Source organism: Choloepus didactylus, chromosome 19 (assembly GCF_015220235.1).
Source record: "Choloepus didactylus isolate mChoDid1 chromosome 19, mChoDid1.pri, whole genome shotgun sequence".
NCBI classification, from domain to species: domain Eukaryota; kingdom Metazoa; phylum Chordata; class Mammalia; order Pilosa; family Megalonychidae; genus Choloepus; species Choloepus didactylus.
The window spans coordinates 17599695-17621234 of NC_051325.1; the positions used below are offsets into that span (position 1 = coordinate 17599695).

Genomic DNA, 21540 nt, shown 5'->3' on the forward strand with positions numbered 1-21540 from the left:
ACTTGCTTTGGCGAGATGCTTTAGTACATGAAGTTCTTGAATCACAAGTAGCCCACAGACACCAGTGTTTGCTGCAGGGTGCACTGGGCCTTGTTGCCCTGGCCGGTGGACTGCTCCCTCGAAGCTTCCACACCCACTGCCCAGGCCACCGGGTCACTAGGCTGAGCAGGTTACAGCGACCGCCTTTCTTGTGGATTTGCCTGGAAGCTGTTACTTGTAATGATGTTTCTATGATAAAATCACTCAGTTCCAGGCAGCATACTGAAAAATGAACTTTTACCACACATTCTGTTTAATACGGAAACTGCCTAGAACGTAATATTTAATTTTGGGGTTATCTTTCTAACCCCCACAAAAGATTGTTAGCTTATTAATTTAGTTAGAAGAAATTCCTTATTATTCCATTACCACTCTGTTTATAATAGCTATGATTACATTTCTAATCCTTTTGTGGATTGAGGTACATCAGATAAATAATAATTATATCACCTATGCAGTATCTTTATTAAGTGGCTTTTGATCTTGAACTTTTAACTAAATTAGGCATCCATTTAAAAAATATGCCTGTTTAGGTTAATGATGCCTTGTACTCTATTTTGGATCTTCATACTGATTCATAGCTATGCCTTGTCCTAAGAAAGTAACCTAATAGGCATTCAAGGTTAATTGTCAAAATTGTCTTTCCCTGTGGGGTGCTCTTAATTGTTTTATTACCATGGTGCCATGATTTTCAGATATGGGCTTGAGTTCCTCTGGCATTCTGCTGTGCTACTGAACAGCTTTCTCAGTTATCACTGTTAATGAAATTGACATAAAAATGCTGTGTTCGAAAGTGTTAAAATGACTTGCCCCAAGTATAAATGTCATTAGCAAGTTTTAGGGCAGTGGAATACAAGATGACTTTGTGTTTCAAGTCATTGCATGAGAGAAGCAAGGTGGTAACTTTTTTTTTTTTAATAATACGAAATATGCTCTTAAGATTCCATCAAGGGAAAGACGTCTACAGTCCTTCAGAAATTAAGGGTTAGATTTCTCCACTTTTCCTGATTTTTGAGGATTATTAAAATAAGAATTGAAACATGTTTGTGGCTATTAAAATATGTAGTAAAAATAAAAAAGATGTGACTGGGCCCAGTACTTGTGAACTTCAGAATAGTATTTAACTAGTATTTGACCTCTGGAGAGGAAGGGAGTGATGTGATCAGGCAGGGCTACAAAAGGATTTTCAGCTCATTCTGTAAGATTTTATTCTTTTAAGTGGAAAAAAAAGGCTAAAGCAACAAGAAAAAAGGAATCTATTCATTAAAGTATAATAATAATTGGGAAACAGGATTAAACACAGCAGTTTTAGACTCCAACAACTGTCTCTGCTTTTACCCATGAAACCTTTTCATAAGGAAATCTTCTGAAGTGTTGCCACGCAGCCCTGCCCTCAGTTGATTTCTGCAAAGGCAAATCGCCAAAATTAACAAGCCTTTTGGAGCTTGGTCTTGGGGTGGCTGTATAGCTATCATATTTGCTCAGAACAGTCCACAAAAACATTAGAGCATACCATTCTTTATCCCTCATGTGCTCAAGTAGTGCATAATGCTATAACTGTTCCTACAAAATTTAAATAATATGTTTGCACTATTTTATCTCTTCTTCAGCCCTCCAAGCCAGGCTTGGGTAATATATCCATGCCCCTGAGGATCCTGAACAGCCATGTAGAATTTTGAAATACAGGTAATCCTGATCTCCCATGTTTGCTGTCCAAACCCCATTTTCTGACTTATTGGAATGGTCATTGGCTTAAGGGCCATTACAGACCCATTGTCTCTTGGTCAAACCAGTGGAATTCACTGGTGTCTAGCCCAATTACTGGTTCCATGAAAGGCAAAACAGAAACAAACATTTTTGCAGCAGAGCTAAGCAAGTAACACCACCACCCCTCCTGCTTTTTAATTTTTTTTTATTAGAGCAGTTGTAGGTTTATAGAAAAATTATACAGAAAATATGGAGTTCCCATATACCTGCCCCCCACAGTTTTCCCTATTATTGGTATTTTGCATTAGTGTGGTACCTTTGTTAGATTTGATGAAACAATATTATTATAATTGTATTACTAATTATAGTCTATAGTTTACATTAGTGTTGCGCCTTCTGTTTTCAGCAAGGACAGAGTATGCAGATTGGATATTGACCCAAGTCAGGGTATTATCTCACCATAGTGACTCACCACAGTATTATCTCACTGCATTTGACTGGATTCCTGGTTCACCCTGTACTACCTGCAGCTTCCTATCTCTTCACTCCTAGTTTCCAGTTTATTGCTGATGTTCTGTATTCAAAAGTCTCTTTTCATTAGTAAATTACTATTCATTTGGAAATGTGTTAGACTGTTCCAGTAAAAAACACATTACAATTACCACTTCCTTATCTAAATCAGTTACATACTGTGAATGCCAATTAATCATAGATTTATCTAAATTTAGCAGATTTTCACCATTGCAGGGAAATGTTTTACTTGTTATCAGTTAACTGCCTTACTTCCTTCATATTGCATCAATTGTACTTCCCCTGCCTTAAATTACAGGAAATGTTTTCATTTGGTAGTATCTCTTCAATGAAAAGCATTTGCTAAGACTGTGAGGATTAAATGTAACTTGTCTAGAGCCTAACACATAGATGCTTTTTTTCTTCCTCTTTTTTGAGTTCTTCCAGAAACAATGCATGGGATGTGTAGCTTTGGATCTACCTGTGCTCTTCAACTGATGTGTTCTCTGAAGCTTAGTTCTCTTCATGCCCTAGTATGATTCCATAGAAAGAAGAGGCAGTTTTTAGAAAAGAAAGTGAGACTTTGACTCGGTGTCTAGTTCATGGGCCTTAATCTCTTCTTGGTAGGGTCTCATCCTAGATTTTTCTTTTTTTTTTTTCTTATATTTAATACAGCTATTCATTGAAATGCTGCAAAAATAAGTATGTTGTAATTCAAAAAGTATTTCAGCATTTGTTCTATAATTCCTGGGAACTATCATATCATTTTTACTGTATATTATTTTAGAGCTGATGGTTGTGATAAAAGAACAACTTTTCATACAGTTCAGGATCTCACATCTTTATTGAGTGATTCATGAATCAGGAAGCATCCCTTTCTCCCATTCAGAAAGTAGAAGGGAGCTCACCCAAGGGAGTGGAAAGGGGAAGTTCATAATAGGGTGAATGTGGTAGCTAGTGAGGAAATATTCTGATTGGCTGACAGTAAGTTTCCATTTCACACGGTGGGGGTGGGGGTGGGGGAGTCTTACAAAGTAAGAGCAGTTATACATTGATTAGAATAGTATGCTTGTCCATTCCAAAAGCTGTCTCTTCTGGAAGTGAAACTAGTTCCAGAGTCAGGTGTTGCTTATCAGCAACCTTGTATGATGTGTTCCATTTTCTGGGAAAACCCCTGCAGGTCAATTGTTTTTATTTTCTGGAAAAGCCCTTTCAGAAAAGATTGTCTTCTAGCAATGCCCGATGCAGGTGGCCATTTTATTTTACTTAACAGTTGTTAAATGTAATTAATTTTTCCATTATATCAGTGGACCCTTTGGTCTCCTTGCTAGTTTGGAAAATCGATTGAACATTCATTTATCCTTTTAGAGGTGCTACAGCAACTGTATGTTGGGAATTTACGCTTAGGTGTATTTGAATGTATTATGCTTGGGTGCCAATTTGCATCTGTTGGAAAACTCATAGAGGGAACAGGTGATTTTCTGGGGAGTGAGCTAAGTAGCTTTTGATAAAATTTTCATTTGTTGGAGGGCTGCTGTGAGTTGTGTAGTGGCAAATTAAAAAAGAATTTTAGAGTATCTAGAGAGGGAAGTAGATCTTCCAGTGGTTTAGCAGGGTGTCTGGTTAACAGAAGAGAGACCTTTATTGCACCACAAAAAAGCCAGCAGATACTATCTTTCCACCCATTTGACTTACCAGAACTTGTACAAAGAACTCATCAGATGTCTTCATCAAATTTGAAACCTCCAAATCTGACACTTTTCCCTTGCGTATGGTCTGCTTTAGTAAATATCTTTGAATGTCAAAGCCCTAAATATCCCTAAACCCTATACCTAAGCCAGTGGTTCTCAAAGTGTGGTCCCTAGATCAGCAGCATCAGCATCACCTGGGAATTTGTTAGAGCTGCAAATTCTGAGACCCCATCACAGATCTAACAAGTCAGGAAGTCTGAGCTTGGGGCTAGCAACTTTTTTTTTTTTTTTTTCCCCACAAGTCCTGCAGAGGATTCTGATGCACACTCAAGTATGAGAATAACTGACCTAAGCTAATCCTAGTGAAGTCGGTTTCTTGGTTCCTCAGACTTCAGCTTATGAGAACACCATTTGCCAATCTCTTTTAACACCTCTCTTCTCCCATTTGACTTATCACATCCAGCTTCACATTTCATAGAGTGGCTTTATAATGTGTCTCAACATGGATTATTTTGGGTTTACCTGCTTGGGTTTTGCTAAGCTTCTTGAATCTGCAAGTTTGTTACTTTCTCCAGATATGGGAAATTTTCAACATTTACTTTGTTTATTTTGCACCACACTCCTCCTCTTGTTCTGTGACTCCAGTGACATGAATATTAGATATTTTGGTATTGTCCCACAGGTTCCTGAGGCTCTGTTTGTTTTCATTTTTTGATAAACTTCTTTCTTTTAGCTGTTCTGATTAGACAATTTCAAATTCATCTATCTGTCTTCAAGTTCAGTGACTTTTTTTCTGTCTCTTCTGTTTGAGGCTATTTAATGAGTTTTTGTTTTTTATTTTAGTTAATTGTGTTTTTCAGTTTTAAGATTTGATTTTTCTGTATCATTTCTTTGTTGAAACTTTTTATCTTTACATTTGTTTCAAGAATGTTCGTTGTTGGATCATTTTTATAATAGCTGATTTAAAGTCTGTATCAGGTAATTGCAACATCTCTGTCATTGTGGCATTAGCATCTGTTAATTGTTTTTTCTCATGCAAACTATGATTTTCCTGGTTTGTTGTATGCTGAGTAATGTTGGATTGTATCCTGGACATTTTGAATATTATGTTCTCAGAATGCCTTTTTCTTTTAATCCTATGTAAAATGTTGATATTTTTGTTTTACTGGGCAATTGACCTGGTAGGATTCATACCATAAGTTACAGTTAGCTTTCTGTGGGTTGTGTTTTGATGCCAATTCAGTTTTTGTGGAAAGCCGCCTCCCGAATCGGGCCTAGCGTATGCGCTGCAGCCTGCTCTAGAGTTACCCCCGCCCATCGAGTGAGCCAAGATGGCGCCTGCATCCTGTTTCCGCATAGTGACGCATGTATCCGCCACCCGCTCCTACCAATCGAAATCCTGTATACGCGATACTAGCCTAGAAGCTTATTGGTTGTTAATTGTGTATAAAAGGTCTTACCCGGACGGGGTAGGGTGAGACAGCCCACAAGGAGCCGTGCCTGACGGCCACATCGAGGCTGCTCTCCCACGAGGCGCCGTGCCCCGTGTGGGAACCAGTAACACAGAATGTTCATCTAGCTGTAGTAAAGGGCTTGCTTTCACAACTGCCGTGTGGTTCGAGTCGTGATTCATGACCAGGTTAGTTCGCGCAGTCTGCATCTCTCTCTCTCCTTCCCTGTTTCCCCTCGCCGGCCGGGAACCGGGGACCGAGCGGGGCAGCGCCGGACAAGTGGTGGCCCGTACGGGGAAGCTCCTCCTCCTGCCTCGCTCTCGACGGTCCCTCTGTGAGGAGAGCAGCGCTGCGCGTCGAGCTTACGGCGGACTTCCCGCGCCTGATCAACGCGAGAAGGAACCAGGACGTCAACCAGTGTGGGTTCCGGAAAGACTGGTGAGAACCGTGACATCACCTGAAGAAGCCAAGGAACAGCTGTCAGAAACGCCAACGAATATACAACCTGAACCATTAGACCAAGCCTCCGACCCTGCTGATGATGGCGACGACCGACAAGACGATAATAGTAGGACTGACCACCCCGCGGTTGCCCAAAAAGAGGATCGGTAACTCTGTTCTTTGCTCTCCTATAGCAATCCTTCTAATCTGCCTTTTTCTTTTTAGTGGAACTATATTTCCTCCACAAGCTTCAACGAGTCCTTCCCCCTCACCAATGACACACTGATCCTCTCTTTTGCTAACCTCTCTGTCAAGGTTGTCAACACCACAGTTGCGGCGAATGCTACTTGTGAAACTGGTAATGGCGAGTTAAGTAAGGGAGTCTTGCTTGAATTTCTTAACGTTACAGGGAAGAGCCGCCAGTCTTGTGAAGGGATCTTGAGTAAAAAGGAGACTCAAAGGTGCCTTTTCCTTCCAGGGCTTGCTCCTACAGTCTGCAACCGTTCCAAAGACCCAGATGCCTCGCCGCCCCGCTATCCTAGTGTATCGCCCAAGTTATGTCTGGCTCCCCGTCAAGGCAACCGACTGGGTTGGCCCTGTTTCTCAAGTTGTTTCACTTAACAATATCCCCTTCTCTAAGTCTAGGCGTCCAAGAGGCATAAAAGAATGGCTATCGAATGCTGCCAGTGTAGCTTCCTCTTTGTTTGTCCCAACGATCGGGCAGGCTGTGCTACAAGCATGGACAGATCGGCAGCTCGCCATAACGATGGAAACGGTAAATGGCTTGGTCAACCTTACCCGAGACGTGCTACGCCGCCACAATCAGATGCTGAACTTAAATTTCCAGGCCATTCAGAAACTCCAAGCGGAGATAGATGAACTTGGACTGGAAACAGATGGACTCTGGAGAGTGCTTCAGCAAACATGTGACACCCGGTGGCTTACGGTTAAACTCTGTGTCACTCCTGTCAGGGCCAACGTGACCGGAAGCATTTCCAGAGTCTCTGATTGGCTGAAAAGGTCATATTTTCCTGAATTTGTTAATCTCTCCCAACAGGTGGAATCTAGTTTAGACACAATTGGGGGGATCAAGTTAAAACCCGTTAAAGTCGATCTCTCCGGGTTAGGCGAGGTTCTACAGAAACTATTGCACAGTGTTTCTTCCTGGTTCTCTTGGCCCAATTTAACTAATTGGATCCTCATTGCAGTGGGATTATTGGTGGGATTAGTCGTTGTTAAATGTTTGCTAGAACGCCTGTTTCAAGTGCAGCAGCAATTGCGTGTTACCACTATGATGGCTATGACTCCCACCTCTGTTACCCCCGATAGTGACCGATTTATTAACCATACCCCTTCCTGGTCGCCTCAGGTGGGGCGCTTTGGAGCAAAATTTGTAGCGAATCGCATGGCTGTTTCTCGGGTGTAAAAGGCGACACCAGTAGTCATAATTTTGTCTCAGGTGGGTCTCTAGGGCAGAGTCCTAGTTGTGGCCAGACTGGACCCTAGCCATTGCACAGAGACACCTAGTGACACCCCCGACTCTGGTTACTGCTGTTCCTGCCCCCCGTCGTTGTTCCCCAGTTGCCAGGCAAAGCACTGCAGGGAGAGTCACGTTGCTTCCAGCTTACGGACTCTCCGGTCTCCATATGACGTGAGCATTCTGGTTGGTGCTAGAGGCTCCGCCGCTGGATGGCTGAGGCCTAGTCCAGACTCCCCAAAGCACCAAAGAGGTTGTGAACCATTTGGGTTCACGGGAGCACGCTCATCACTGGAGACACTGGGTCAAAAATAAATAAGAAAGGGGGAGATGTGGAAAGCCGCCTCCCGAATCGGGCCTAGCGTATGCGCTGCAGCCTGCTCTAGAGTTACCCCCGCCCATCGAGTGAGCCAAGATGGCGCCTGCATCCTGTTTCCGCATAGTGACGCATGTATCCGCCACCCGCTCCTACCAATCGAAATCCTGTATACGCGATACTAGCCTAGAAGCTTATTGGTTGTTAATTGTGTATAAAAGGTCTTACCCGGACGGGGTAGGGTGAGACAGCCCACAAGGAGCCGTGCCTGACGGCCACATCGAGGCTGCTCTCCCACGAGGCGCCGTGCCCCGTGTGGGAACCAGTAACACAGAATGTTCATCTAGCTGTAGTAAAGGGCTTGCTTTCACAACTGCCGTGTGGTTCGAGTCGTGATTCATGACCAGGTTAGTTCGCGCAGTCTGCATCTCTCTCTCTCCTTCCCTGTTTCCCCTCGCCGGCCGGGAACCGGGGACCGAGCGGGGCAGCGCCGGACAAGTTTTCAAAGACTGTAGTACTAGTCCAATCTGTCCCATGTGTGTGCCCCCCAGTGGGCAGTCTGGGACCTTAGTATTGATCCATCTCTTAGTTCAGTTTTTAAAGTCTTAAAATGTTGTTGAAGATCAGATCCATGCTGCATATCTTGGGATGAGCATAGGAGTTCATAGCAACTCATGAGGTCTCTTTCCCAAACTTCTCCCTCTCTGCCCTCTCCCAGATACTTTCCAGGTCCTTGGTTCTTCTTTTTTGTGTCCTCTGGGTAGAAATCTGGAACTTTACTCCTCTGTGTACTGTCTGGGGTCAAGCAGTGAGAGGACAGAGAGAGGGAATGAAAAAGCACCAGCAGTCCATGCCACTCTCTTGGGGCCACAGGTCCTCTGATGAGAGTGGAATGGTCCCCTGCCTCATGGTTTCAGGCATCTGTGGGTCCCCTGCTGCAGGCCCTGCTGCCGCCACTGTTGCTGCCGGTAGACCCCTTCCCACTCCTCAGACCTGAGTCACTCGAGGGCTTCTGGAGTTCTGTCTGTCTGCACTGATGTCCACTTTGGGGTTTCACCCCAGTCCAAGATGGAGACACTGTAGGAAAAAGAACTGGTAAATGCTTCAAATCCTGGTCTTCTTTAATCTACCTGCTACTGTATAACTTTTCAGGTTCCTCAAATAGCTGCTGCATGCATTCTGTCCAGGATACCGCTGCATTCAGTGGAGAGACAGGGCGGAGCATGCTTACTCCATCTTACCCAGATCTGGAACTCCTCTCATAAAGTGTCTTTAGCTACTGAAAAGGGGGAAATTTACCCAAAGCTGAACTTTGAAGGGAAAGAATTGATTTGTCATGATGATTTATGGTGAAAAAAATGACTTAAATGTACTTTGACAAAAGTGTGTAGTGAAGAAATGTCTCAGGGGTAGTAGGGTAGGGAGCAGGAGTAGTGGAACATAAAACTTGGTGAAGCATAGGCAGGTCTGTAGTGGTCTTAAATCCCAGATTGGTTCCATGAATTTTCCGTGCAAGGTAAAAGGGAGTCACCATTCAGGAGATGAGTAATATGCATGCAGAGATGAAGGACAATGCAGCATTTATGGAGCCCGAAGGGAGACTGTAAACTAGCAAAGAGGAAAAGAGATTGATGAAGGTAAGAGACTGCTAGAGTTCAGAGAGGCATTTCATTTTATAAGAACTGTTCTGGGAAGGAATAATAGGGTATTGACAGCTGGGAGTGTGCAGGAGGCTGGAAATGAATAGTTCAGATTGTTGTTGACAGACAATAAGCATTATTATTGTTAGCAAAGAGTACGGATGGTGTTGTAAATAGACAGAAAGTTACTAATATCGTGAGCAGTTAACGTGATATTGCCTTCCATTCTGTGCCTTAGAATTTATTGTCTTATTATCTACCACCTTAAATTATCCTCTAATTATTTTACACACTTTCTGCTTTTCCTTCAGAAGGATAAGACCTGTTATATGTAGTCTTTTTGTATCTCTCAGTTGCTATCACTCCCCTACTCCGAACACCCCCTCCTTCCCCCCAGCTCCGTCTAAGAATTTCCTTGAGGAAGGGACTAGAGAGTTTGGAAATTTTATGAAGCTCTACACTCAGCCTGTGCACACATTTGGGCAAATAATTCTTAATGGATTGTCTGGAAACCTCAATAGCAAAGATTGAAAATCAATTTTTTCTTTCTTCTTCAGAGTCTCAGAATCTGTTTGCAGTTATCACTTTACCATGAGTAAACAGGGCTTTAAGTGATTTATCTAAAGCAGAAAATTATAAATCCATATTTGAATTGTAAGCAATGTAAAGGAAGGGATGAAACTGATGTGCTTTTTTGGTACAATGTCATATGCATTTACGTCCTTCACAGATAATGACTGATGATCTGGCCACAGGCTCTGACATGGTGCCTGCTGCCTTTGATGCAGAGCAACTATTATTCATTACCAAGCTGTCAACCCCAAGCCGTGTTGACTGTTTGAATTAGTTTAGTAATTATATGACATTAATTCAGTTATGGGTATTAGAAAAATTGTCTTACCCAAATCACCATGCCAGATCTTAATCTTCCCTATCTGGCGACCCACAGCCATTTTTGAAATACAGAAAAATTACTATAATTCTTAAACTATAAAGTCTGTGTTCTAGTTTGCTAATGCTGCTGGAATGAAAAACACCAGAGATGGATTGGCTTTTACAAAGGGGGTTTATTTGGTTACACAGTTATAGTCTGAAGGCCATAAAGTGTCCAAGGTAACACATCAGCAGTCGGGTACCTTCACTGGAAGATGGCCAGCGGCATCTGGAAAACCTCTGTTAGCTGGGAAGGCACGTGGCTGGCGTCTGCTCCAAAGTTCTGGTTTCAAAATGGCTTTCTCCCAGGACATTCCTCTCTAGGCTGCAGTTCCTCAAAAATGTCACTTAGTTGCACTTGGGGTATTTGTCCTCTCTCAGCTTCTCTGGAGCAAGAGTCTGCTTTTGATGGCTGTCTTCAAACTGTCTCTCATCTGCAGCTCCTGTGCTTTCTTCAAAGTGCCCCTCTTGGCTGTAGCTCCTCTTCAAAACATCACTCAACAGCTGTACTGAGTTCCCTCTGTCCGTCAGCTCATTTATATGGCTCCAGTGACTCAATTTAGACCCACCCCAAATGGGCAGAGCAACACCTCCATGGAAATTACCCAGTCAGAGTCATCACCCAAGCTGGGTGGGGCACATTCCAAGGAAACACTCAAAGAATTACAATCTAATCAACACTGATAACGTCTGCCCACACAAGATTATATCAAAGATAATGGCGTTTGGGGGGACATAATACAGTCAAACTGACACAGTCTATATCACAAGAGCTTAAGGAACTAGAATATACCCTTTAATCCATATTTAAGTATTGGCATATATTAGTGGAAATTGGACTTTCTCTTTATTAGGCCACCATAATGGTGCCAAATTTTAACATATCTTAATGTAAGTATTTTTAAGACATTTAGGTCAGAAGGAAAACTGTCATACACACATAAGCAAGTTTCTTTTTGTTCGAATCAGGTAGTAGAGTAAGAACGCTACCCATCTAGCTCACCCCCAACCTCTCATTCTGTACCATTTCAGAAAACTATATGTTCCCTTTTCAGACTGCCACATCTTTCGGTTGTATGCTTTAAGCAGTGCGTGGATATACTGTGTGTGTGTTTTCTAAAGTAATTAAAATTCAGAATTAGGAACCCTGAAGCAGAATTGCAAAGGGTCTCCCATTTTTATTGCCATGGTGGCCTCTACACTTACATTGGACTTTTGTGAACACAGTTGTCTTACATGTTTAGATTAATTGTGACCCAGGATGAAAAAATTCATACATCATTCCCTTAATAATATTCATGTGACAACACTTAACAGAAAAAATGAGTTGGTTTATTTGTGTAGTAGCTGATTTTGAAAATCTTGAATTTGAGAAAGGGTAAATTAATGGTGATATTAACAATTATTGTCCCACACTCTTCAGAAATCATTAGAAGTGTTTAAATGATTAATTTTTTCTGCTTATCTGAAATATTAAAATAGAAAACCAAATGTGAAGCCAGCATTAAAAAAAAACACTGAAGCTGTTTTTTTTTTTAAGCAGCTGTCTTTGTCTGTCCTTTTACGATGTGGGTTTTTCTCCATCCCCTTTTGATTTGCGTTTACTGGTAAATAAAACCTGGTTTTTCACATTGGTTCTGATTTGTGTTTGTGAGAAAATAAAACCTGGTTTTTAACATTGGTTCTGTCCATACCCTTTTAAGACAATCTGGAACTTGTCTATGCTCAGGTATTGCAAAAGCTCTGAATCTTACAGAAACTGTTATATATGTTAAGGAGATTTAGACATGCTGTCAGAATTATAAATTAAGTGCATCACAAGAATTCCATCTACTGTGATTAATCACATTAGCTTCAGATCAAGGAATAGTTGATAGTTAAAAAGAATTTAAGGTTTGGAAGGAACCTTAAAAATTATCCAGTTTGATGACTAGAAGAGGAAACTGAACTCTGGAGAGTTAAACAGTGACTTTTCCTTGGCCACACCAAGAATTTGGGGCAGGATACATAGGCTGGGTCTCATCCGGAAACCTTAGAGCATCTGTGACACTCATTCATTTCCTTTCCCCTTTAGCTGGTCTGTTGCTTTAAAAATATACTTGTGTCTCCTTTTGGGAAAAAAAAAAAATGTAGAACTCCTTAGCCCCCTCTCCAGCGACCACTAACTCTCTCTTTCTCTTCATAGACTTCTTGAATGAGGTGTCTGCACTTAGTAGATCCATATTTCCTTACCTCTCTCTATTCCTCAGTCCCTCCAATCTGGCTTCTGGCACCCACGCCAACAGCTCTCTTTGCTGCCACAAATTGCATTTTCCAGTTTTTTCAGTCTAGTTGATCTCTCAGAAGCATTCTGCATTGTTTGACACTCCTTTTGGCTTCTGAGGTTTTCCTTCTCCCTCTCTGATGTCCCCCTCTCTGTTTCCTTCTTAGCTTCATCCTCCTCTTGACCATTAATAGCTGGCATTACTTAAAGCACCTCATCTTAGGCTTCTTCTCTTCTATCTCTCTGGTCTCTCATTGGATGACCCATGACTTCATTTATTTGAGATGACTCCCTAATGTAGAGAGAGGTATTCTCTATATACTGACATTTTATAGATAGATAGATGGATACTCCAGGGTTTTGATTCATCTTTCCTCTTGCAAAAGACATCTCAAATTCGTTATGTCTAAAATAAAACTCATGATTTTTCTCCCTTACCCAAATCCTGGTTATCTTCAGTGTTCTCAATTTCAGTGACTACCTCCCTATTCCAATAGTCATTTAGGCCAAAACCTAGGAACCGTCTTCCTCATCTCTCTTCTCCTCCCTTTATCTAGCCTATCAAGCCCTGCTGATTTTACCTCCTCAGTATCTTCCAGGTTTGTTTACTTCCTTCCTTCCTCAACCCTCCTCACCCAGCCCTTGTCTAATCCACAGCTGCTTTTGCCCTTTCAGTTCATTCTTCAAACTGCCACAAGAATGATCTTTCTGAAACTCAAATCTGATCCTGTTATGCTGTTGTATAAAGCCCTTCGATGCCTTTTTAATGTATTAGATTAAAGACAAGATGCCTTTCTGTATTTGAAAAATTCTGTGTCTGTGCCCTCCTCTCTCTAGCCTCAGCTTGTGCAGTGCTCTCTGCCTTGTTTTCTCTGCTACAGCCACACAGCTGTCTTCCAGTCACTTGTCATCATCACTTTTTCCTGCCACAGGACCTTTACATATGACACACCACTCCCCCCACCCCTGAAACTAGACTTTATGTTTCAGATCTTGTCTTATGAACTACCTCCCTGAGGATATCATTATCTAACCTTCCATGCAGCAAACTCCCTTCTTCTGTGCTCAGTGAGCACTGGGCCTCTGTTCTGTTGGAGCTTTGCACTTATTTGTGGAACTATTTGATGATTTATCTCTCTCTCCTACTACTTTATAATTTTGCAAGGGCAAGGGATGCATCTGACTGTTCAACTGTGTATTCCCAGTGCCTCTTACGTGACTAGCCCATGATAAGTGCTCCTCAAGATGTGTTGAAAGAATGAATGGTGTAAAATTGAAGCAAATTTTTTAAGTCAACAGCTTTGTTGAGTAAGATATACAATAGAGGAAAGGGAAGAAAACCAGCCTTAAAGGAGCCCCTTTCACATGCCAAGCATTTTACGTACATTATTTAGATGGAAATAAGGAATGGGCATGGGTAGTTTTGCTTTCTTTTATATCTCCTCAAAGGGCTTTTAAATGTGTATTTCATGCAAATGGTATGGATGAAAAGATTGTTTTCAATGATTTAATATGGACTGAAATCTGTCTTTGAAATACAATTGTGTTTTCCATTAACATATTTTAACAATTTTCAACTTGCATGGCTAAGCATTTGATTAACAAAAGAAAAGAATTGGGTTAGATGTAATTAACACCTGGAATGTGATGGCCTTATTAATCTCTAATGTAACTTTAAGAGCATTAAATATACATACATCTTCAATGTGGCTGTTTAACTTTTGACTTCCTGTGTGGCACACTAGCTGTAAGACCTAGTCATAGAAGGTGTGGAAAACACCCTTCTTAGTTATGGCAGTGGTTCTTGTGTATAATTGAAAAATATGTAAATAAACTTAAACATGAGGGGAATAAATAGATGGTAGGGGGATTAATGTCCACTGCTGCTCTTCTGATTTTCTCAGAACTCTCTTCCCATCCTTTTGGTATCAACTCCATTTCCGCTAAATAAGTGACAACCACCAAAACCAACTCTTACACTTCTTTTGGGACATCTAAGAATATACATTAGATGGCGGGTGGATATACTGGTCTGCAGCTCCAGAGAGGATATCTGGGGTAATAAGTATTCCCTGCGGGTCCAGGTGGAAACATTACCCCTGGAGGAAGTGACTGTGGCCAACCAGAGGACATGTGCGCTGCCCCACGCAGGCAGCCCAGGGATTCTTGCCCATTGGCAAGATATCACATCATACAGCTTTTGAAGCGAAGCAAGAAAGAAACCCAGTCTTGTGTATGAAAGCTCCAGATTTTTAACTGTTGGCAACCACTATATTTGCTTTTTCAACATTGTGCAGGACACACTAAACACATCTATGAGTTGACTATTTCCTCTGGCCCCCAGTTTGTGAATTCTGGGCCCCAATTTGTGATCTCTGGCCAAAATTCTTTAATCCAGCTGTCCTGGTTCTTAAAGTCTGTTTCCACATCATCTACCCAGTATCGTTTCTTGAGGCTGTTTCAGATGTCCTGTGTTTGGGTGGCCTCAACTCTCTGCTCTCTTCCCACACACAGCCAAATCTCCTTTCTCAGGCTTAGGGTCCCCCTCGGGTGACCCCCACGTGGAGCATCTCCCCTTGTCCTCTGTCTATCCTAAGAGACACGACTTTGGTCCTCAGTCCGGAAGTGTGTACAGGCACCTATTCAAGCCTGCCCTCATCACTTAGATGCCAGGCACTTAATCACTGTGAGTGTACTTTGAGTGCATGTGTCTTGCCTTCACAAATCAGTTGCTGTCTTCTTCAGGGCAAGGAGTGAGGCATCGTCAGCTCTTGGGTGTGCATGGGACTGTATAGGATAGTGAATCCCTTCTACATTATCGCTTCTCTTAAACTCCTCCAGTGACAAGCGGCTCCCTGCCTTCCATGGCCGTGCTAGCTTTGGACAGCTCTGACCTTAGAAAACATTTGTTTGCTTGTTTGTTTATTTAAACTGAAATTTGTCTCCCACCCTGTGATAGTTACCCTTGGCCATTTATCTTGAATGCCTTTGCTACTTTTACAATTGTTTTCTGAATAAGCAGGACCCTAGTCAATAAAAAAGAACTTTTCTTGTGTGTCTAATTTAGCTTTCTAAATTTTAATGAGCTTTTAATAAGAAGTAGTGTTTTTACATGGAAATAGACACTTACAGGTTCACAATTTCTTTTCTGCCCTATTCTGAGGGAGATTTTAGTAATAGTTACCTGCACTCTGCCAATTTCACCTTATTTTCTTTTCAAAGCACTTTCCTTTGCAATTTCTGCTTTTATAGGCATTAATAAACCTTTCCCAAATTTGTGACCATATGCTTTGCTTGATATTACAGTATTCGCTTTGGAGAACTAGTTTCTTTTTTTTTTTTTCTTGCAAACAATCAAGAGTCTAATTACCTTAAATTATGTTTTAAATTTTATAATATGTTGTAATGCTCCGATTCATCATTTCTGCCTTGGGTAACATCAGTATTGTGACACTCAACTTTGAAAAAAAAACAAAATGTCACATTTAAAATTTCAAATGTAGAATTCTATGTTCTCATGTTGACAAATGACCACACCATTGATTGCAAATTCTGTCCTATTTTTGTACATCCTTAGGTGCTGTGATACTCTTGGGAAGAACTAATATGTTTCGCTTTAACCATCCCAAGGAAGCCGCCAAGCTGAGGGAGAAGAGGAAGGTGAGCCAGTGAAGTTTCTAGGTGTAAACCTCTGATTTGTGGGGGCAGGGGAGAGGGTTGTCTCCACTCTGTTTCCAGCTGTTTGATTTTGTGGAGTCCAGAATCACTTGAAAACTAGTTCCATAAATTGGATTTATTCAAGGGAATTTGTTTCCCAGAAGATTATTGGCTAATGAAGTAAAAAAGCATGCTAGCAGGCAAGGGGAAACTGCTCTCTAGCCCCTTCTATCCAAGCCCCTCCAAAAGAAGGTGGGCATTATTTTGTATTAAGTGGAGAGTGACTTTCATGTATCAGCATCTATTAGGAGTTCACACAATGTTAGAATGACTTCCATCCAAAAGTATGCTCAGTTTTTATTTTCAGCCACAGTGAGTTGGATTTTTGATTGGGGTATGATGCAAAGAAGGGGTGACTTTAGTGCAGTTGATTTGATGGGGACATCCAGAGGGCATTTTAAGTGCTGACTGGGGGAGGTTGGGCTGAGGTACAGAGAGAGAGAAGGAAAGAAATGAAAGAGACAGAATTCTGTCTGGGGACAGAGTGGCTGGCTTTGGGTTGGAGAAGATAATGAAGACTGCAGTGAGCACTTCTCTGAGCCAGGCACCATGCCGAACTTCTGCGTACATTCTCTTCATCTAGGCGACAGCTTGTATACCTCCCAGGTGGCACATGATTGCGATGAGAAACTGAGACTGAGAAACACTCCCTAATTTGTTCCTGTAGCCAGCAAGAGCAGGGCCGGGGCTGCAGCCCAGATGGGTGTGCTCTTAACTGCTAAGTTACACAGCCTCTCCTCCCAGCCTGTATCTGGAAAGGCTGTGCGAGGTTGCCAATGCCTTAGACAGGGAATAATGAGAAAGTTGCAAGGCCTATCCTTCTCCAGGGCTGCTCCAGTCCAGCCAGTGAAGCCTCTTATCTGTTCCAGTCCAGTGTCTCTCTGGAGGTCCTTTTTGGTACACAGCTGCATAGGAAGAGAGGGAAGAAAACACATCTTCCAATAACTTTCTCTGGAAGCAAAATAGGAGAAGCGTATAATTTTTTGGTCTCCCTTCATCTCTTCTCCTTCATCTCTGTCACTCAGTGAGCATCATTGGGTGCTGCTGCTAAAAGGAGACTGCTCCTTCCTGGGAATGGGGGATGATTAGGACGGCATGACCCCTTCCCTCTAGTTTAGAACTGACAAATGGGGGGAACCAAAAGAGTTGTAGAATTCCTTGTGAATTTCCCCACTCCTAGAATGCCTGCTGTGGTTCTCTGAGAGTTTAGGTTTGAGATGTAATCATAGCTGGACTGCCCACGAAGGACCTTCCTCAAACAGACTAGCTTTCATGCGTGGTATTGGGTATGCGCACACCTCATGGACCCTGATCAGTCAAAGGCATTGAGTCGAGAGCTTTGGCATTCTTTTGTGCACAAAGGTGATGGCTCTGCCCTGTGCTCTGCTCTTAGAGTGGCCTTCTGTCCTCCTTCAGCTTATCGATGACTGACCTCTCCAAGTCCTGTGAGAACCTCTCTGCAGTCATGTTGTATAACCCAGGGTAAGTGAGCAGCATCATCTCCTTCCTGGGATTATCGCGGTTGTGACATTTATTGTGCCAACCACATTATAATCACTAAATAAAAATAAAATCCTGCAATTGCGCCTCTTTCTCAAATCAGCCATAGTCATTTTCCAGGTTCCTTTCCAGACCTAGCTGTATAGCTACATAATTTTACTTAATTATAATCACACCATGAATAGGATTGTGGGTTCTGATTTTTTGCTTAACCAGTAAGAATTAGTATGGGTTGCTATGAGTTTAATTATCATTTTAATAACTGTCTAATGTTTTTGAGTTGTCATTTTGGCTACTCAGTGTACTGTCCATTTGGCTCACACATTTCCTTCTTGGTTTATAAATTATTTATTATAATGGAGAAAGCCTTGGTTCTTAGGGCATCAGGTAGCCCAGGAAATTATGTTCACTACCTCCAAACACTAGGGAAACACTGATGTATCAGATGATAGTTTTTTTAAATGGACTTAGTAGCCAGGTGACCTTGGGTGTTCAGTTTAAATATTCAGGTCCTCAATGGCTCCATCAGTCAAATGGTAGTGATAATGGAAGTACTTGTAAACAGGGAACTGGTGAAAGGACTTTTGGAGTCCTTTCCAGTTTCGTCAGGCTCCATAATTTTATCTTTCCTACTAGGAAAGTCTGATGTAAAATGATGGGGGTCAGTCCAATAGCCCAGTAAGTGTGATGAAACTAATGAAAACAACATCTTCTATAACTGTCATTTACTTAGTAGTTCCTGTGTGCTAGGCACTGTGCTAAGCACCTCACATCCATTCTCTCTTCTAATTCTTACAACAATCTATCCCCATTTCACATATGGGGGAATTTATGTTTGCTAACCTATGGTTTCACAGTTAGGGTTGTGATATCTAATTCTAAAATACACATTGGCCACATTACCACTCTGCCTGCCTCCAGTCAGGGGCTCGTTCTGGCTCGTGGATAAGCTCCGTTGCCTGTGGCTCCCAGCTCAGTACCTTGAACCAACACCGAGCCAGTGTGCTCCATGACATTCATTCCCACAGCTCAAGTCAGTCCTCTGGTTTATAGAAAGCAGACTTCTACAAGGAATTTCTTCATTGTCATAGAATTTAAAACTGGGAGAAACCTTTGATCACGTTTCTGAGTCCCTCATTTTATAGGGGGCTGGCACAGTACCAAGGCTGAGGACTCTTGGGCCCTCACTCATTCAAGGACTGCTGGGAACGCAAGTCATTTACTCCCCAGTGTCAGTCTTTATCATTCAGCCTTTCTCTTTTACTATTTGGTTATTGAGAAGAGTTGTGCTCAATAAGTAAATCTGTCTTAAAATAAGCCATATTGATAAGAAGGTGAGAACACTTTCAGAGCAAGGGGATTATGAGTCCTTTGGAAGGCATGTTTTGCAGCAGGTCTTTAATTCCTTAAAATAGTTTTAGCAGCTGCTTTTGTGGTGACTGAGATGGAATCATTCATAAGCTTGCTTTTTGTTTAAGTTTTTAATATGCATGTCTTTAGGGTTAATTTCAGTTTAGATGGTGTGAACCCCTCTCTTAAATATTGTTTAATTAAATTGTCCTGTAGTATGAGAGTGCTTGCTTGGACCTGTCTCCTGGCTTAGAACCGAGTTCCAGTCTGGGAATCCAGTCCGGCTTCATTATCCTCAACTGCGATGCCCTTACTCTGAAATCATTTGGAAATGTCAGGTGGCCAATCAATGCCTTTGAAAACCAAACACCTTTCCTGTGACACACAGGGTCACCACTAACTTGTGGGCCCCACTTTCCTTTGCATTTACAGATGGGATTTAATTCTCCATCCTTTATTCTTCCCCAACACAGGAAAATATGTAGGCCTCTTAAAAAGTCGTGCTCTTTTTGCTCTGCGTTTTTAAGTTTAAAAAGTTTTTCTCAGTGCTTATAAAATGCCGATCAGAGTGTACCCATTTTCATCCTCAAAACTTTTCAGTGACTCTCCATGTCTAAAAAATAAAGTTCCAACCCGTTACCATACCCCTCAGTCTCTCCACCAGCTCGTGTCTCAGTGCAGCCCTCCTCGCATTCTCAGCACTAGCCGCTTCAGGTATTGTTTTTATTGCTCAGGAACACCACGGACTAGGCCTTGCCTTTGGGGCTTTTCCTTTGCATTTCCAGAGCCTGGGATGCATTGTGCATTGTTACCTGCTCATCCTGCAAGGCCCAGTAGAAATGATCTTTTCTTTCTTGAAGCTATTTCTAACTTTCCTTTTCCCAATCAGAAGTAAATATTCCTTCATCCATACATTGCTGCTTTTCCATTGACCTTGTTTTATTATTCTTTATAACTCACACTGACCTATCAAAAATCCTTCCCTCCTATGAACTGGGGCTGATTCTAGTACAGGGGGTACAGTTACCAACACCACTGACAAGGGAAGTTTACATGTCAGTTGGTTGAATAAACAAATAATTTAAAAATAAATTCGGACAGAATGAAAGGAAAATAAAATGGACTAATATGATGGTGTCTGGGGGCAGTATTTGATGGAGTGGTCAGGGCAGCCTTTCTGCAGAAAAGACCTGAGATCTGAGACTGAGTGAAGGGAAGGTGACATTTGTGGAGTTGGAAAGGGGAGCATATCCCAAGTAGAAGGAAAGGCAAGCACAGTGGCTTCCAAATGAGGTTAGTGTATGTGAAAAGTCGATGGATGGCCAGAGTAGATGGTCTATTGTAAGCAAGAAGAAAAGTGGTGTGAGATGAGGGTGAAGGTTCTTAGGTGTCAGCTAAGGTAAGGGCTTGTAGGCCACTGGATGGAGTTCAACTATTTTCTAAAAGTGCTAGGAAACCAAAAAGGGGTTTTAAGCAGGAGAGTAACCTGCATATTTACTTCTATAGATATTAAGATGTATGTTGTTTGGAGAATGTAGCATAGAGGCCAAGAGTGGAAGCAAGAGATCACTTAGAGAGCTATTTCCTTAGTCCAAGTGAAAGAAAACACTGGCTTGGATCTAGGTGGTGGCCACAGAGATGGAAAAATGTTGATGGACTTTAGATGTAGAGTCAGTAGAACTGGCTGATAGGATTGGAGGCAGAGTATGAGTAAGGGAGTAATCAAGGATGATTCCTAGGTGTTATGGGTTGATCTGTCCCCCCCAAAAAACACTTGTTCAAGCCTTAAACCCCCATCCCATGAATGTGACCTTACTGGGAAATAGAGTCTTGGGAAATGGGATTAGTTAAATTAAGATGAGGCCATATGGGAGTAGAATGGGCCCTTAATCCAATATGACTGGTGTCCTTATAAGAAGGGGGAAAGAGAACACAGACACAGAGGAGAATGAAAGTAAGAAAGAAGGCCATTTGGAGTCAGAGGCAGAGATCGAAGTACTGTCGTTGCAAGCCAGGGGACTCCAAGGATTGATGGCAGATCATCAGAAGCTGTAAGAGGCAGGGAAGATTTCTCCTCTACAGGTTTCAGAGGGAGCGTGGCCCCTGTTGACATCTTGATTTTGGACTTCTGGCCTCCAGAACCATGAGCCAATAAATCTTTGTTGTTTCAAGCCACCTAGTTTATGGTATTTAGTTACAGCAACCTTAGGAATCGAAGACACTAGATTTCAGGTTTAAGCAGCTGGGTGGATGTGCCTCCTTTTCCTGAGTTGGGAGAGACAGAAAGTGATAGGCGTGGGCTGGCTTCTGTGTAAGAGTTCTACTTGTGTGAGCATCTCTTCTATTAGACTGGAAACTTTTTAAAGTCAGGGGCCTTGTCTTATTCATTTGTGCATTTTAAAGTGTCGTTCACATAAAATGCTTAATACGTGTTTAGTAAATAGATAAGAATGGCATTTTAGAAAGCCACATCGGTTCTTTAGGGAAAGGTTATTTTCAAGTAAT

The 21540-nt window shown here is 42.0% G+C and overlaps 1 protein-coding gene across 6 annotated transcripts in view; it reads left to right on the top strand.

Moving 5' to 3' along the window:
• The window catches only part of KIF16B (kinesin family member 16B), a 306240-nt gene that overhangs the window by 144225 nt on the left and 140475 nt on the right, over window positions 1-21540 (top strand). For 4 of the 6 annotated variants that reach the window (XR_005213209.1, XM_037812352.1, XM_037812353.1 and 1 more), the window contains exons 16-17: window positions 16046-16128; window positions 17579-17667. Coding sequence is in view for 4 of the 6 variants with exons in the window: in XM_037812352.1 (XP_037668280.1) it covers window positions 16046-16128; window positions 17579-17667 (172 nt within the window). In the remaining 2 variants the exon portion in view is untranslated. Of the gene's footprint in view, window positions 1-16045; window positions 16129-17578; window positions 17668-21540 lie in introns of those variants that run through there. The other 2 variants (XM_037812354.1, XM_037812355.1) reach the window with 2 other exon arrangements.